Source organism: Pyxicephalus adspersus, chromosome 2 (genome assembly GCF_032062135.1).
Source record: "Pyxicephalus adspersus chromosome 2, UCB_Pads_2.0, whole genome shotgun sequence".
NCBI classification, from domain to species: domain Eukaryota; kingdom Metazoa; phylum Chordata; class Amphibia; order Anura; family Pyxicephalidae; genus Pyxicephalus; species Pyxicephalus adspersus.
In genome coordinates this window covers 128,647,746-128,666,445 of record NC_092859.1, presented here as the reverse complement: position 1 = coordinate 128,666,445, position 18,700 = coordinate 128,647,746, and the positions used below count along the sequence as shown (strand labels likewise).

General features: G+C 37.9%; 2 protein-coding genes across 8 annotated transcripts in view; both read right to left on the bottom strand.

Moving 5' to 3' along the window:
- MYO5C (myosin VC) overlaps positions 1-7,813 on the bottom strand; it is a 66,572-nt gene extending 58,759 nt beyond the window's left edge. Inside the window, exon 1 of the mRNA XM_072402373.1 lies at positions 7,593-7,813. Coding sequence (XP_072258474.1) covers positions 7,593-7,619 — 27 coding nt within the window. The 5' untranslated portion in view covers positions 7,620-7,813. The remainder of the gene's footprint in view (positions 1-7,592) is intronic.
- A 4,633-nt stretch (positions 7,814-12,446) lies between these two features.
- The window catches only part of MYO5A (myosin VA), a 105,785-nt gene continuing 99,531 nt past the window's right edge, over positions 12,447-18,700 (bottom strand). For all 7 annotated transcript variants that reach the window (XM_072402366.1, XM_072402367.1, XM_072402368.1 and 4 more), the window contains 3 exons: positions 17,376-17,550; positions 16,760-16,840; positions 12,447-16,112 (listed from right to left, as the gene is read on the bottom strand). In XM_072402366.1, the coding sequence (XP_072258467.1) occupies positions 15,960-16,112; positions 16,760-16,840; positions 17,376-17,550 (409 nt within the window). In that variant the 3' untranslated portion in view covers positions 12,447-15,959. The remainder of the gene's footprint in view (positions 16,113-16,759; positions 16,841-17,375; positions 17,551-18,700) is intronic.

The window sequence follows — 18,700 nt, the reverse complement described above, 5'->3', positions numbered from 1 at the left end:
AATGTCATTGACTAATATGACAACTTTGTAACATCTAATATGTCAAATAACACTTTGTAGTACAGTAAAGAGTAAGCAAACCCCATTTACCGTGGCACCATAGAAACTTGGCAAACCACACAATGTAATACAGTAGTAGGGTACTGCAGCACATGACAGTCATAACCATCCATCTCAGTTTCTTTTACCAGTTGCAAAAAGGGCTGGCTCTTTCTTCCTGACCCATACCACCCACCCTTTTTTGTATATGTTGTTAAGCCGAGCAGCTGCAGAGAGCAAGGAAAAATAGAAAAAAGTAAGAAATAGTTGCTGAAACCCCCCTTCCCCATTACATTGAGGAAACTGAAAATTAGGGTTGATGGAGGGCCAGAAAATAAGCTGAAAACCAGAGTTCCAGGCCCAGAGTTGGAGAGTACCAATTTATGGATATTAGCCACACAGGGAAAATAATATTTTCAAAAAGGTCAAATTTTTAGAATGTTACAAGCCTGTAGCTTCCTATTTTCTGTGGATCACACTACTGATTGTAGCTATTAACAGATATGCACCAGGCCAGATGTGGGAAAAAAATGAAAGATTAAACTCTTTTTTTTTACATTTTTTTTAGTTTATTTGAATCTACAAAAGCACACAATTAATCAAATAAGTATTTTGTGAACATATGAGTACAAACACATGTAATTTGTACTCTTAAGAGTTTTTGGCTCCAAACTAATCTAAAATACTTCCACAAACTTCTAATTGGGAAGTCCTGTATCCTATTCCTAAGAGGTTTTCCGATAATGCTGGCCAGAAGTGCAATGGTGAGTGTGGCTCGATAGGACCCTGTAGGGCACTGGAGTCCCAATACACAGGAAGATGGAGACTGTACATTTGTTAATGAATGGCTGGCTGGAAAAGAATGCAATCTGTAGACATGATAAGTACTGTTGCCAGTAGCACCTTTCTTTTTGAGAATTTGGGGGTTTAGTTTAAGTTGTAGGCTAGCTCCCCTAGCAGCTAGTCCATGTGCCTCTGTTGGTGGTGCTGACAAGGGACAAGTATTGATTACTGGCATGGTTGTCCTATACAACACCAATAAAGGCAGCCAGTAATCATGATGTCATTGCATAGCCCCTTCCTGCTACCAGAAAGCTCTGGTCTCACAGTTCTCCCCCAAGGAACTTTGATTCACTCACTGCCATGCCTCTTTAGTTCACAGAGCTTGTTGTCCCCTCCAATGGAAATTTTTCTGTGAACATCTATGCTTCTCTGCTTTTAAAACATTTACACCTGATCATAAAATGATTTTAGATAACTTCTAGTTAGCTAAACATAATTACTATTCACTCACTGCATTAATAATTAGTTATTATTATATTTACTATACTAAAATAGAAGAATAGGAGGGCAAACAACTACAAGTCTGGAAGGGACGAATCAGCACAGATTTTACAAGTCAGTCAGCCCATTGTAGGACCAAACAAGAAAGTTAAGTGATTCACAGAACAGATGCCCCAAAGAAAACAACAGAAAAGAATCTAAAAAGTTTTTCGCTATCTGTTAATTCTTACAGTATATGATAGGTTACTTGGTTCCTGGTAGTTGTTCAGCTCAGTCGGAGACAATAAGGTAAATGTGACCTATAATAGTCTAGATTTAAATTGCGGTTACCTGATCGCTCTCCTGCAGAAGCTCTGTATGTAGCATTAGATGTGCTAACGCAGCACCTGCCTCTTAGACGTACGTCCGGGTCTAAGCCTGGCATATGCTGCATGACACACTATATAAAGCAGACATGTAAACACCAGCCAGGTCTTATTGGTTTATTAGCAAACTAAATATTATAATCCTTCCAGCTATTTTATAGCTTCAGCATAACATCCTCTTCTCTGATTAGATAGGATATGGCCTTTCACTTATTGTTTAACCTCTGATTACTGGTCTATTGTTTGGTGGATCATTTTGTTTCTTCTTATATGGTCATCAGTTTATATAAATTGCTGTATTTTGTTTTGTGTACAGCAAACTCTTCATATTTTTGCTTACATACCAAGATAGATAAATGCACGCAAAAAAAAAAAAAAAACAAGAAAAGTTCATGCTGCGGTACTTTAGATAGTAATCTCTTTCTCTAATTTATGATCAAAGTTACTTTTAGAGTTGCTTTAGTTACTACTACTTACACCTATGTTTTTATGTGTTATGGGTGGTTGCTTTAAGTTCATTGACTTTAAATTAGCTCTTACCATATCCCAATCCATGAAAAATCCACTTATTTCAGCAATGCCCCACAACACAGTATATGTGAATGTGAATGCACCACAGCAATACGTTATATGTGAATCAGGGAACCATTCAGAATGAATAACAATGTACATATTTAAAGCATTATGATGTGCATTACTGAGTCTGCAAAGGTGTGAGGGGTCTCTTATTGGTACAGTATTAGGGGACCACTGATTAGACTGGGGCCAAGGTACTTCTGCCATGCACACTAACCTGTGTATCCTCCCAGCCAGCAAAAACTTTGACCTGGAAAGCCAGTAATGCATCAGACTTAATATTAATAACCAGCCATGTCACCATCAGATCTCTGGTATGCATTTAATGGACCAATAAATCAAAAAAAATCAAATACTCTTCATAAAAATTTCTACAGAGTTGTCCCTGATTCCCATTACTAACGCATTCTATGTATGTACTCCTATATAAACATAGGTGGTCATAAAGTATCTCAGCAATGTGTAGATATGGATACAAAAAACTGCAGGGTTGGACTTGGTTTGGGAAGACACCAAATACAGCCAGAGTAGGGAACTGTCATCTTATACCTATCAGTGCTATTAGCCTAACTCTTGACTTGTCCCTGTTTAGGAGATTTCTCCTTACTGCCTGTCAGGTCAGGAAATGATGGGAAATCTTTGAGTATGAAGGGTTAGAATGTTTGAAATTTCTGTTTAGTATTGTCTGCCCCTTTCTGTCCAGTTGACATCATTTTGTTAGCCTACTCCCCTCACTGATTTTTTTTTTTTTTTACATGTAAGGGGAACCCTTTTCTGACCTTTTTTTTTAAATTCTTTCTCCTGCTGCTGAAATTAAATAGTGTGAATTAGATTAATAATCCAATCGGGCGATCGAAGCAGGTAAGCAGGAGTTCTGTATCAACCCAGAACTAAAACATAGGCTAAATCCTGAAAAATTCCATGTAATATCTTCTACCTTAGCCTATTGTCAGACCAAAATTACCAGCTTGGTTCCTACTGTAATAAAAAGCAATACGAAGGGTGTAGCAGAACAAATGCAGGCTTTACAGATCACCTGTTTCTAGAGATTGTGAATGCCCTCGGGTGACACAGATCACCTTTCCTTTAGCCCCCTCTCCTAGTTATTAGTAAACTTCTACTAGTAATAAGGTATTCAAAAGCTTTGTTGATGCCATGTATTATTTATTATCATGCTTTCTTGCTAGAACAATCACAGAGAAAACATGTATGAGCAGACAACTTGACATATTCATAGGGTTCTCTATGATACAAGAATACAGGCTCTGAACATTGGCCATGCCAGTTTAATTTGTTGTCCACCAGGGAACTTGTATTGTTTTACTGAGTTATATATCAAAGGAAACTTTAAAGTGAAATGTACTGAACACCGTTATGTTTTGGCAAATAGTGATTCCCAGTTGTGCCTTTTCCAAAAATGGTCTAGAATTATGTATATACATCAGATGATTCTTGCTTGAGAAAAATGGTCATGCTTGTCAGCAGTCCCCTGACATCAATCATCATTTTACCATGGTGGATTGATGAACAATTGATAAGGATTGACCACTGTTCACAGGTGCTTCTCGCTCATCCTCCCCCTCCCGTCTACATGGAACTGAACAGCGCTGTATGTAGAATGTTCACTCATTTATCTGTCACTCGAAATGACCATCGGATAGATGAGCGGGGCATAGGTTTCATATACAAAGGGCTTATTACTAATAAAAAGGGTCCAAGAATGGTCTGTGCTGCACACATTCCAAGCCATGTGTAGCTTCATTGCTAATAATTGCTAGTTACGGAATCACCATTGTGTGTGAGTCAAATATATCTACAGCCTAAATAATTTATTTCTCTTTCTGAACAGAATGAGGGAGGTGAAATAGTTACAGTTTGGTTTTTCATTAGGGAAATTTCCGTTCATTTCCTGATCTGTAGACTTAACAGGAAATGGTAAGTTGTCATAGGAACACATTGGAAAACTTTCCCCCCCTTTCAGCTGCCACACTGGCTGGAGCTTTAACAACCTGCAGCATATTGACATTATTCCAGGGTTTATTCATTGTTTGTCCAGGAGTTATTCAGCATTCACAGAACAGACAGCAGATAAAAGGAATGGAATAAAAGTAATAACCCTTCACTAAAATATTCTGGTCCAGTTCCTGTTTGTTGTCTGTTCTTAATGCTGGAACACCAAAACTCTGGCTTTTACTGAGCTTCCACCACAGAGGATATGCTGCAAGCAATGATTTTTTACTGCTCGGTAACTTAGATGCTAACAACCTTTGCCTCAAGCATTTTGGGGTAAATTGCACCCCTGCTTCCCTTTACATCTCCCTACATTCTTCCACCACTGCTGGCTGAAAACTTTGCAGCTCGGTGTCCCCCAAACCCTGCTCTTCTTGGCTTGGTTGTACCTTGGACAGCTTCATGTCAGGGCTGGGTGCTGTGCTACAGAAGGAGAAGCTAAGGCAATGTAGTAGACACATACTGTGCTGCACAGGACTGAGCTGTCACACTGATAGTAACAGCCCTGGGGTATATAGAGAGATTGTGGTAACCTCCAGCAATCTGGTAGGTAATGCAAACTTCTTCTTCCAGCCGGCAACCAAGGTAAGTAGTGCTTGCACTTACATTGTCTGTTTGTTGTAACAACCACCAGTCTACAAGAGCATGGCCACTTTATATCCTGGTTACTGGCACAAAGCTGAGGCCTTCATTACCTAGCAAGACACTTTTTCTCCCTCAGTATTTGGACATAGGTAGAATGGGGACAGGTACAGGAGAGAGGATGCAGTAGTGCGGCCTTACAGGGGTCTGTCACTGGAGGTCTGGTGTGGGGTTTTCCCTAAGGGGGGTCTGTCCCTGACTTATGGAAGTGTCTGTCCCTGGGAACGGGCACCAAGCAACCTGTTACTTGAAGAGGTGTGTCCCTGAAGAGGGGGGGGTTCTCAGTTAAATGTATGTCACTCACTAAAAGGCCTGTGCCTGAGAAGGTAAGTTACTGTGGGGTCTGTCACTCAGAGTGGGCTGTCTCTGATGGGGTATGTCACTGAGCGGTCTGTCCCTAAGCTGTCCACATAGGTGTCAGCCCCTGAAGTGTTTGACCATAAAGGGGTCTGTCCCTAAGCAGCCCATTACTGAGGAGCCTGCTAATAAAGGGGTCTGTTCCTGAAAGGGTGGTAACTCAATGAGGGGAATGTCACTCTCTGAAAGGTCTGTACCTGAGAAGGTACGTCACTGTGGGGTCTGTCCCCGAGGTATTTGTCATTGAGGTATTTGTTGTTTGGGGTCCCTGAATGTTTGTCATTAAGGTATTTGTCCTTTGGGGTCCCCGAGGTGTTTGTCATTGAGGTATTGTCCTTTGGGGTCCCGGAGGTGTTTGTCATTGAGGTATTTGTTGTTTGGGGTCCCTGAATGTTTGTCATTGAGGTATTTGTCCTTTGGGGTCCCTGAATGTGTCACTGAGGAGTTGTGCAGGGTTGCTGAACATGGCTGGCTGATTCTGTTCCTGCAATCTGGGGCAGGCATTTCGGTTATTATTGTATACTAGAAGGTAAAATGTTTTGCTTCATGGTAAGGACTCTACCTATAATTACCTATAATAATCAGTTTATTTTTTGTTGTGTACCACTAAGGAAATTTCTCATTACCTAAAGTCCTATTCATACAGCAGGATGTTACAGGAAATCTCCAACAATCCATTTCCCTTTGGGGATGACTGTAACATTTTGGATTTCGCCTCCAGTTTCTTAATAACAAAGGGTGAAACTTCCCATTGGGGACACAGATGGCAATAAATAGATAGAGAATATAAACCTTCTCCACTCTATCCAAATCTAAAAAAAAGAGAGGCATGTGAGACTTAGCAGTATCAGGAGTATTAGCCACTTCTTCCATATGCAGCGCCTTATAAAAGAAGGGAATCTGTTTTATGTTTTACCCTTTCATTAAGTTTTGTTGTTATTAAAATGTTTATTTTCATCACACGGAAAATGGAGGAGTGGCAGAAGAGGTTATTGTTTTATCAGTGCATATTTTTATTTGTTATTTCTCCCATCTAATTCCGCTATGTTTCTGTAATTATGACACTATGTTTTGTACTGTACTTTGGATGTGTAAATTTGTATGATGCTATATGGTTTTTTTATTCTGCCAATAAAGATATATTTAAAATATGGAAAATATTTTTGTAATTGTTCCTGTTCTATAATGTACAGGTATGCACAGACTAATCAGTCAGTGATGTGAATAAACCCCATCACCACCCAGCAACACATCATCTAGCACCAATATGGTCTCCATCACTTCGCTCCTCTTCTGCCATAGGGCGGTCGCCTCTAATGTAACACCTACGCATGCGCACAGGAATGACACTGCTGCATCCCTGACATCTTATAGAGGGTGATTTATGTCCCATATATGTATACATATATTCCCATTGGGGGGAATTATCTCTATTGTCTTTGCCAAATCTACAGAAAGTGGAAAAAAATCTCTCCAACTTAAAAAAAATAAAATAAAAATTGTATTCATTTTTGGGGATGTGCTCGGTCTCTTCTGCAATAATAAAAACGTACCTTGCCCGTTTGAAATTTTTTAAACTAAGCTCATCTCTCTTTTCTCCTTTGCGGACTTCTTCACTCATTCCTCTTCTAGATTGGGCCATCTTGATTGGCTAGGCCAGTATGACGTTTCTCTCACACGTGCGCACGGGAGTTTATCCATTTTTCAGCTACGCCAGGATCATACACTGAGCTGTGCATGCGCAGTACAACATACAGAAGATTGCAAACAGGCAAGAAAGTTTGTTTTATTGCAAAAGAGACATCACCTGACCCCTCGGCAAAAATGAACTTTTCTGCTCACAATTTTTACATTTTTAGGTTCATTTCCTCTTTAAAATTTAGAATTTGCCCAGGACTGGTTACAAGAGTGACAAGAACAAGTAGAGCGGGTGAGTCTTCCCATAGGGGACACATGCAGCAACTAAAAGATGGGGTGCACATCCCTCACCCCCAGAGGTTCTGTCATTAGACATGTATTAGTACAATGAATACACCATATGGACACAATAGAACAGAACTACCTGTATAGCTGGATCTATTGTTACATCTTACAGGAAGTGTTCTCACATTATTTTTTCCCAGAATTATCAGATCTGTGACATGATTTCCTGATGATCCCAATAATAGAATATTCAGCAATCTGCCTCCAATGCTGACACCTGTCCTGACATTCCAACATGTCCCACAGCCACTATGTGATGTGTACACCTAACCCCATTGTATGGAAGCTGCACTACCTGAGGAGAGCATTGTGTGCGTGTCAGGGAGGAGACAGTACCTGGGTGTAGAGTTCGGCCAGAGCCATGATGACCGCAGGGATGGACGATCCGGTGTGGCCGTTCTGCACTCCCCTGACGTGAATCCTCGGGAAGGAGCGGTCACAGTTTCACTGCTTGCCCATGGGGTGTTCGGTGCGCGTGCACATTGCCCGCAGGGGAGAGGCGTGCCCGCGCATTACCTGTCCCAGGTGCAGAGAAGGGTGCGCGCGCCCTGTGGGATGAGTGTAGAGTGAGCGGCGCGCGCCTGGGCTGGGACAGCACCTGACCCGGGTACACCGCACACTGCACCCCCAAGTGACGGGATGGAGAACTACAACACGCTGACATACAGGAGAGAGACATTCTATGTGACATAATAAAATTAGGAGTTCAGGTAGAAGAGTGACAATATGCATTTTATAGATAATCCTAGGTGGTGATCTGAATGGGTGCTCTGGAAACTACCCAATATTGTATATGCAAACCAGCAAGTCAAAGTCTAATAATATGTAGATTAAATCTTGCATTGATCATGAGAACATTCCCCAATAGGGCTGCAGATCTGGTTTTAGCACAGGTGGTGCACTCACTTTTTTGGTTTGCGAGATACTTTTAAAATGACCAAGTCAAAATGATCTACTAACAATACAATTATATACATATATGTATTTATATATATATATACTGAGTATACTTTATATTTCAAGTATATATTACCTTGCACAACAGCATGAACATTATGGCACAATACAATTCTGTACATTTTTGGCCATTACCTTACTCCGATGACGTCTTAAACTGAATGGAATCAGCCAAAGTTGCATAATCCGGACAATAGTTGCTGGTAGCCATGCCTCAAACAGACTTCCAAATGATCATCAGTCATGGTGGAACGGTATTTGGACCTAATAACTGCTGTAGAGTTTATTTTCAAGGGCCGGGCTCCGCGATCCACTCGCATTGCCTTTGCGATCCACAGGTAGATGGTGTTCCACTTGTTGGGCACCCCTGTATTAGGCATTCCCCCAGTGTTGGAGCTCTATCATTTTTGTGGGTTTTTTTAGGTGTTTCTTTTTTCTTTTTTTTTAGAGGAATAGGATTTACATGGGGATATTTTGTTGAACTGAACAATGATAATCCAGGGATCTGAATGTAGGAGGACATTTAATGCTAGTTCACATTAGCATGTAACAAAAGAGGTGTTTACAGCTCCTACATTCCTGCTGTGAACCCTGGTAATAGGTGGTGGCCCATAAGGCTTTTTCACATGTTTACAGATCTGTGCAATAGTTTGCAAGCTTGTTTTGCAAGTTGCCCACCCTAGGGGAGCTGTGCATTTCTTTTTACCTTGCAAAAAGAGGATTACGTTCAAGTGCATGTAGGGGTGCATGTACCTTCTGAAAAAAAGCCATGGAAATGCTGTAGCCAACAACTGCCTGGAAAAAACAAGATACGGATTAAAAAAGGATTCATTTATTTATTTCAATATCAACTTTTTTTAAGCAGTACCACTTAAAAAAAAAAAACAAAACTAATATAAACTTGCTTTAAGGTAGCAGAGTCCAATATAACTAGGTCACTAGGTGACCACCACTTTACCACCCCATCCCCTCCTAAAGTCAGCATGGTATCATACAAAGCGGATCAAACATCATAGCCACAACATACACACCAGGGCTCATAGAGACAATGTGTTCATTCCGTGCCACTATATGAAGAACAAAGTAAGGCCAACTGTCCCAAAATTCTAGGAGCACTCACCCAGTCAACAATGTGTGCCATACCACTGCCAGCCTTGCCACCATAAGCTACATGTTCTAGGGGTGAAAATACTAAAGCTAGTAGACCTGTGTGACAGCTAGGGTATTAGTGTTTTCCATAGGTCAGAAATAAAAGCTTATATTTTTCGTTTGTATTTTTAGTAGTGTAAGATCTGGTGTATGACAGTAAATAATGAATGTCATGAACAAAATGTAGGAATTCATTTTAAAGGTACAGTCACTAGTTTGATACATCTGCATAACACAGCTGTCCTATCACTTTATCTGGAGATGTCCCATTCATGTGAACATGAGAGGTTGGGAATCATTTATTGCATGAGCTGCAGCATACTGTAGCATGGTACACAAAAGTAACATGTCGCTATTGGCCTCACAGTGGTTTGAAGATTTGGTTGTGGCCACGGCAGCTAGGTACAATTCTGGTTATGCATGGTACAGTTTGCCACTACCGGGTGCACAGCAGAAGTCTTCTACGATCTGGGAGCTGGCAACCACACTTTCAGACTGACAGACAGACCGGTGTTACAGAAAGGCCCTCACAGTAAAATACTTTGCCTCTTTTTTATATCAGGAAGTTCGGAAGACCTGCATATCGTCCCTAGGGATTCTAAAAGTTGTTCAGTAGGAACCATTGCTGCTAGATTGTATGGTGGCTTGGCTTTAGATCTTGGCTGAAGAGGTTTTTCAAATTTAGTCTGCTCTATTAATTCAGTAGAAAACACATGAAATCACTCATGTCATATGACTGTCATGAAATACCAGAGCAGAATTATTTCTAGTAACAATAACCATTTAATGGCTACTATTACTTTTTTTACTCTGAGGGAATAGTGTAGTAGCACTTAATGATAGGAATGATCTTTTAAAAAAAAAGTATTACAGGAACTGGAAAGGTCTTCAGAAAACATAGAAAATCCTTAAACAATCCTGATATTTTTACTAAACAGTGTATCTGGTAGGACAAGCTGACAAAATGATAATAACCCAAATATTAGGCACTTTAGATACCCAAGGGGCTTGGATTATGGTTCAAAGTTTCCTAGCAGGATGACAAACGCAAACAACTTTATTTTGCATTTTATTAAGAATAGATGTTTGCTCTTTGCAAGAAAAACTGTCCTTCTGAACTACTTTTCCAGCTCAGCAAGAATTTCCTGTTTAACTAGATAATGTAGATTAGCACTGCTAACAGATCTGTAAAAAAATGAAAAAGTTTGTCTAACAGTTGGCTCTGCCTCTACTAACAACAAAGAACTTGATATGGGACTCAAACCAACCTATATCTGGACAGTGATGAAGCAGAAGAACTCTTGCATGGTCACTGTACAGCACTGTGCTATGTAATGCGGCCTGATTGGCTTCCCAGCCTGACTGCATTTGTACTGTGGATTACAGGGAACTGGAACAAGTAAATCAGGTATTTAAATTGATCTAAAACCAGATAAAGTTAGTAAATGCCTGCACTTCATTCTTCATTTTTAATAATTACAGCTAAAAAGGAATTTATAATTATCCAATGATAAGATGAGGATTTGAAATAACCTATGGGGGGCAGCATTAATATACTATGAATGATATATTAAATTCCCATTTGTTCGGCTACTAATTTAATGCACATATCAGCTGCTGCTGGGAAAAAAGGACAAGTCAACCTATTTACACATTACTGTATATAAGCAAGAGTAGAGTATAGAAAAGTGTCAGTTGGCACATTAGCAAGCCGATGAACATGTTCTCTGATAGCAATAAAAAGGCTTAAACCAAAAGTTGTCTGGCTGTATTTTGTAAAAACACTGGCTGCCTTTATACTAGAAATAATTCACCCCTGTCAAAGTTATATTGCCGATACTACAAATAACATTTGGACCCACATTGGCTATAAGGACATCGGACTAAATGGCAGTGCCATTGGCAGTTTTTTCTATGATACTTACCAGCAAAATCTAAAAACAATGACCTGGACTGCAGCAACATAACAGTATCCATGACAGTATCTATATTGTGGCCTAATTTTTATGAAGGTCATAAAATGTATAACTAAGAATATAACATGGCAAATCCAACTCAACAGCAAGAAGCATTTACTATATCATTTCCATATATATATATATATATATATATATATATTCATTGGTTTAAAAATTCTCTGTTTTCTTTTAGTAAGATGTGCTGCAACAGGAAGCAAACACTTTCAGTAATGGTGGATCAATTGTTCTGCTGCCCCCTCTTTATTTCTTCTCTCCATGAGCTATGTCAACTGAGCTTTGGAAGAGCTCAGTGGACGGCACTAAAGCAAGATCATGGCTGTTTCAATAAAATGCAATAGCACCACAAACCAGGTTGCAGCACCTGTAGTGATTTCATTGAAGGATAAAGTGTGAGCTAGCCAGTAACCCTTCTGTATATACTAAGTGCATGTACTTTCCGTGAATAGCCAGTAATTTTCATGCAATTTTATAACAATTTGCAGTTTCTGGGTTGGTGGTATAACATATTAGAATTTATGTTTGAATATTGTTTGGACAAATACATTAGGTAAAGTAAATTATTGCGCCTATTTATTGCTTCTTAAAACATTAAAACAACATTGCACTAGTTTGTTTAAAAAAAAAAAAAAAAAAAAAAAGGGGAACAATATATTTCAAAGATCATTTTTTTCCATTAATCAATCCACATGGAATGATAACCAGCATCTGGTGCTTTGTATTTTTAATGTGCTGTGACTCTCCACACAGAATGTAGATTGGGGTAGGTGTTTTAAGAGGTTAATTTAGAACGATTCTCTTCTTCAGCTGTAAATTTGACTGCAAACCTCTCACCTGTTCATCTCAACATATAAATTCAAGTGATCCCCTTTTATTAGATATTTTAATGTCTGCTAACAACCTTCTCAGCCAGGTAAAGGTGGGAAAAAAAACTTTACGATAGTAGGACATGTATGTGTTAAAAATAACCACAAGATGAAGGTGAAACAGGAGGAATTCTTTTACAAAATTTAAATATGCAGTTCAAGTATTGCCTACAAAAGCAAAATGTATTCTGCAATCTTATCTCATAAAAAAAAAAAAAAAAAAAAAGAAATTGGACATTACATTCTTGAAATGATTTTATTTTTTACAGTTTGCAGTGATAGCTTATTAGTTACACTGTTAATGATGCAAACATGTGCTAGGCATGACATTACAGAGTACAGAATATAACCCTTAGCATATGGACGTCAAAATCATTATTGCCTAAATCATTTTCAGCATCAACCTTATTCTTTCAAGGATAAGTATGAATTAGGATCCCTATTCTTTTATCTACTTTATTAAAGAATAAGTTACATCTTAATGTTATAATGAAGAAAATAGGAGAAACATTGTATCATACATTGTGTGCATTGACCACTTTGAAGAATAGCTTCATGCACGGGGAACAATATATTTCAAAGATCATTTTTTTCCATTAATCAATCCACATGGAATGATAACCAGCATCTGGTGCTTTGTATTTTTAATGTGCTGTGACTCTCCACACAGAATGTAGATTGGGGTAGGTGTTTTAAGAGGTTAATTTAGAACGATTCTCTTCTTCAGCTGTAAATTTGACTGCAAACCTCTCACCTGTTCATCTCAACATATAAATTCAAGTGATCCCCTTTTATTAGATATTTTAATGTCTGCTAACAACCTTCTCAGCCAGGTAAAGGTGGGAAAAAAAACTTTACGATAGTAGGACATGTATGTGTTAAAAATAACCACAAGATGAAGGTGAAACAGGAGGAATTCTTTTACAAAATTTAAATATGCAGTTCAAGTATTGCCTACAAAAGCAAAATGTATTCTGCAATCTTATCTCATAAAAAAAAAAAAAAACAGAACTAATGCCACTTTAGGTTTAAATAATATATTATCTTACCCGCTTATGGAAGATCCTCCTTCTATATCATAACTATACTTTGCTGAAGCAAAGTGCCAAAATGCCATGTAGCCGATTAGTACCATGTAGCTTATCTGCATCCAAAATGGCTTGGGTCAAAATTACAAAAAAAGTCTTACTCATCTCAACAGCAAAAACAGGGTGTACATCTTACAAAATGGTTCAGATTTACTGCCTGTTAGGTTTTACAAAGATGTCGATTTTACAAAAAAAGTGGCTAAACCTGTTTAGTTTGGCAGTAGAATTTTTTTTGTTAATAAGATCCAACAAAACATGAACTTGCAGTTCATAAGAAAAGAGTCAGTCTTGGAACAAATTCTGTGACCTCCCATTGATGCTCTCATTGCACACAAGTGATCACATAAATATGAGATCATTTACCGAAGTGTATTTAGAGGAAAAACGGATTCTTTGGTCATACTAACCACAACCAATTTTGCATGTAAAAGCAGGTTAAGAAGTTCTGTATAAAAAAGCAATGTTGGAAAATAATAAATATTGAAGGCTATATACCTATTCTAACCCACTGAAAATAAGTTTACAAAAAAAGCTAATAGATATTAGAAAGAACAGAGACAATAATAATATCAGCAGAGCAAAATGTAAATTACCTCACATATAATGTTCACATAAAAATGTGCTAAAGTTTCAGCCACCCCAAAATGGATATGAGAAATGTTGCAGAAGCCAATGGTATGATGAGCTCTCTGAAAGTCAGTTGCTGGGTTTGCACACCTGCTCTAGTTATTATAGGGGGTTCCAGGTTTTCTGTTGGATATTTAAATATAAAAAGGGATGCAACAAGCAATCTTGCAGGAGAATTGATGTTCTTTTGTGGACAGGAAGTATGGCAAGATTACCCTGGCAATGGGGTCAGTGTGTGATAAAATGTCCCAGGTTCTGCCTATACCCACATCATTTTAAAAATATAACACTATTGGAGGCAGCAGGCAGTCAGCTTAATAAGAAGAGCAACGTTTCAGCTGTTCAGGCAAGAAAACAGGAGAAAAAAAGGTATCACAGATACTAAATAAATTTTCTGATTCCTACTGATATAACCTTTGCCAAATACATTGCTTTCTGAATTTAGCCACAAATGAAAGAATTGAGCAGCAGGGGAAACAAAATAATGTTACATTTTGAAGATTGACGTTACCCCTTTACCATGCTGCCCTAGGTATTATAATATGATTGGCCCTATGGTAAATACAGCTTATAACCAAATTATCATGTGTATCCACTCTTAAACTACAACAAGCATATTTATCTTAATTACTTATATTTGGAAATATGGAATATCTGTACCAGGTTGCACCAGTTACGTGTACATGATAACTTGACACTTAAAAACACTCCCCAACATGAAAGCATATACATTTTTTTTAATTTTAAGTGCCACAAGGTCTCATTATTTGTGATTAAATATTGGCAGTAAAATTAGTGTATATGTGAAGTGTGCACCACATTACTTCAAGTAATATAGTGTCCTTACATGCACTTATACGTCGTGTTTTTTACGTCAGTACAGCCTCGTTCTGCATGCTGGTCCATAGCAGTGAGTGATGCAAATACAAGGAATACTGAATCTAACCTTTCCTCTAAACTAATTTACCGTTAGTGAATGAATCAGTCCACTCCCCCTCCTAAAATTCTCCTCTTTTCTGCACCAGAGCAGTAAAAATAAATAAAAGAACTCAATAACAATATGTAATACAGCAATAACACAGTAAACATCATTAAAACTATCAGCTGCAAAAAAAAAAAAAAAATACTGTGTTGAACTGAAACACTCAAACAGACTTAAAAAATGCCAGGAAAGACTATACATAACCTTTAACAATATATTACTAGAATCTATTTGTTCTTTAAGGCTTCAATTTTTTTTTATATTTTACTTATTTTATTTAAAAACAGCAATCAGTAATCTGTATGTGCTTAAGGTGCCTCTTCCTTGTTTCCAGATAAGGAATCCAGCCTACTCTGTGGCTTACCCTAATAAACAGATCACATTGGACTGTAAACATACTGGATAATAAAGAGATGAATATTTTATTGTGTAGTGCCGAATACGGATATTGTAACATTAGAGCAACACAAAAACACAGCAGCACATTTTATATGCATAGTAAACCACAGTGCTAACAAATAAACATCATCTACAATACACATAAAGCTGATTTATTTTTCTTCCAATACTTTTATAGAATTGTTCTTAACATAAATAATGGTGTGGTCTGGCTATAGTTACAAGTGTACACAGTTATTCATACACCTAAAGTGATGAAATGACCTGTTACCATATAGTCTACCACAACAGAGAATAGCTTCCTTTCTGCTTCCAGCGAATCCTGTAATTATACTAAGAAAATGTATTTAAATACATTACATGTAACCTTTGTTTAGCTCCTATCAGGAAGGGAATGGTTATTTTTAGGAATATAACTGGTGACCCAGAATGGGGTTTTGACATCAAGGCAAATTACCTAAACAATAGGCTTTAAGGACAATTCCACTGGATGCGTACCAAATGACATCTTTCTACCAGTCTCTTATACATCATATACAAACTGTAGAAGGTGTATGAGCCATGTATCTAAGGATGAAGTGGTGGACTCCATAATGCTTCTCCAGTCTTACATGTCTGGGTGATTCACATCCAAAATGAATGAGGCAGCGTGGTTCTCTTTACACACGAGAGATGAAACCTAGGCTGAGACTACCAGGGATCTGAATTGTTTCTAAAGCAAGAGATGATGGGTTAAAGGGGAAGGTGACAGGGAAGATGTGCTTGGCATCCATTAGCAGCTGGGGGGAATCTTTCCGGTCCCTTAGACGCAACTGAGGGAAAAAAAATAAAAAAAATCATTTCAGACCAAGGTATTTCAATATTTTTGGTAGACACAGCAGTCCTGTGAGTAAGACAGCACAATCAATTGGCAGCATTTTAGGGGGAGGCATGTTGCTTTAGGCTTGATGATAAATACAGAGTTATTAAGTAAATGTATTGGCAAAAATAGAAGGTAGGGCTGAGAGTTATTGTTCCTCCAGAAATGTTATAGAGGATTGGAAATGTGACTGTCCAAAGAACATCTACACAAATCTGTTGTATCAAGGTTCATGCCTGTTTACAATGTGGACACTGCTGGCACTAGTCTTATCCTAGCTGAACAATAATTCTCAGCAAATTATTGTGTGCATGCCCACATAATACTGGGTAGTCTGTGTATATATTTACTGGATGTAAATCCACATTTGCATTATTGTTTTAGACATTTATTTTAACAATATAAACTGAATGTGTTACTGTTACCATACTGTTTAATATTTAAGAGGATTCTTATTTTCCTGCTATTTATTTATCATCCAACTGAAACATAATAGCAATAGAAACATTCTAGTAATTTATTTTGGGGTCACAAATCATACTGAAAGGTATCAAAACCTGTAGGTGAAATGTCAAACATAAAATGAAAATCATATCGTACCTGTATGTTGCGTATAAACGATACCAGTACCCTTTCTTCAAACTCATTTACAGGAGTATAGAGATTCAGCACCTTCACAATCTGTTAAAAGAAAATTTTAACCTTTCATTTTTTTTTTTTTTTACTAAAAAATACAGTTTACCAGTAGTCACTTATTTGTTCACTTCCAACCTTGTAGCAAAATATGCTGGTCTGTAGAAACTCAAGTGCCAGGCAAGACGCCCTGACCTCTACCCTACTGAACATCCTTGGGATGATTTTTAATGCCAGTTGTGAGCCAGGTTCTCTTATCCAACAACACTACTTGACTTGACAAATGCTCTTTTGGCCGAATGAGCAAACCTTCCTGTAGTGGGTGCTATAGCCACAAAGTTCCCAAAGTTTTAGAATGCGTTGTCCAACAAGGTCATACGCTGTAGGTGTGATGATCATATAGTGTATATTACATTACATATATTTCTAAAAACATGACAGAAGAGATACAAAAAAACATGACCATCACATTTGTAGAATGCCAATCATAAAAAGCACAGTGACCCCCCAATATACATTAACCTGCTCTGCATAGCCCTCTACTTGAGAACTGGCTCACATTCTTGCAATATATAGATGTTACCTGAGCAGTAGTCAGAGCATTGCACATAGAGCAGATAGCCTCTGCATCTTCATCTGTTTTCTTCTTCACTTGCAACAACTGAGCAGCCTGAATTAAAGGTTCCAGGGTCTCTTTGGCCCCACTGTTCATCAGATTCTTATCACGCAACCATTCCTCTAACTGGCTCACATTGTACCTGTACAATATAACATAAAACATCAGCTTTCCGATCAGAAAATGATTAGGCAGTTTAAGTAACAAACTTCTTATCCCTAAAATTTGTGGAAACTACAACTTTTTAACAGCTAGAACAGTCCCTTGTGTATCTATAACAAATGATCTATCAATTAAGGGTTAGATAATAACCCCAACCTGAACTCCATCTCAGGGTATCCTTTGGATGAATGATCTACATAGCAGTGTTTCCTTTATAGCTATATTCACAGTTACTATCAATGTTTCATGTGTCCCTCCCTATGCCTTGAGAGATACACATTTGCTAGTTTAAAATAAAATGGTTTATGTCAAAGCAGTAGGAAAGATTAGAATTACACAGGATTTTTAAAATACCAATAATAAAACTTGACAGCATTACAGCAAATAAACCCATAATTTCATATGATGATTATTTGGAATATCGATATTAGCTTTAGAAGATGGTATGAGATTCATCCCACCAACAAATACAGGTATGTTACATTGCATGAACTGTAAAGAGTCCAATAAACCTAAACACCTATAGAAACTTTCTAGAAGCTACCAAAAGCTGAACTTAAAGCAAAAGCTAAAAATATCATTGAAATATGAATATAGACATTTTCACTTGCCTAGAGATTTGTATTTTGGTTATCATTCACTTATGGATCTTCGACATCAATAGACATATTCATTAAGTTTACTGATCTTTAAAGATGTGTTTCTCACTCTTTATACTTTTCCTTTATGAATCATTAACCTTAACACAGAGATTGAGAGATGCAGATTTTCTAGGAAAGCCATTGGGGCATACTGCAATGTACCAATAAGGCAGAGAACTGCCTGTGTCTTTGTACTCCACAAGCTTCTATAATAACCATACTGGTGTGATTAGCAGATTGCATGAATTACAGCAAAGGGGGATGTTAGTTGCCTGGTTGTGTTTTCTTTAAATATTTTCTAACATACAGCAAGTAAAATGAGGGTGATGTCAGTCAGAATTTGCATATGTGTTCAGAGTCTGTGATGCTGAAATCTGCAGATTTGTATCTCGGATAAAAATAAGCGTTTTATGGAGGCAAGATCAGCAATGGCAGCCTTGATATATTTACTTCAATTAAGGTTTTCCTTAATACTAATTGACAACAGGA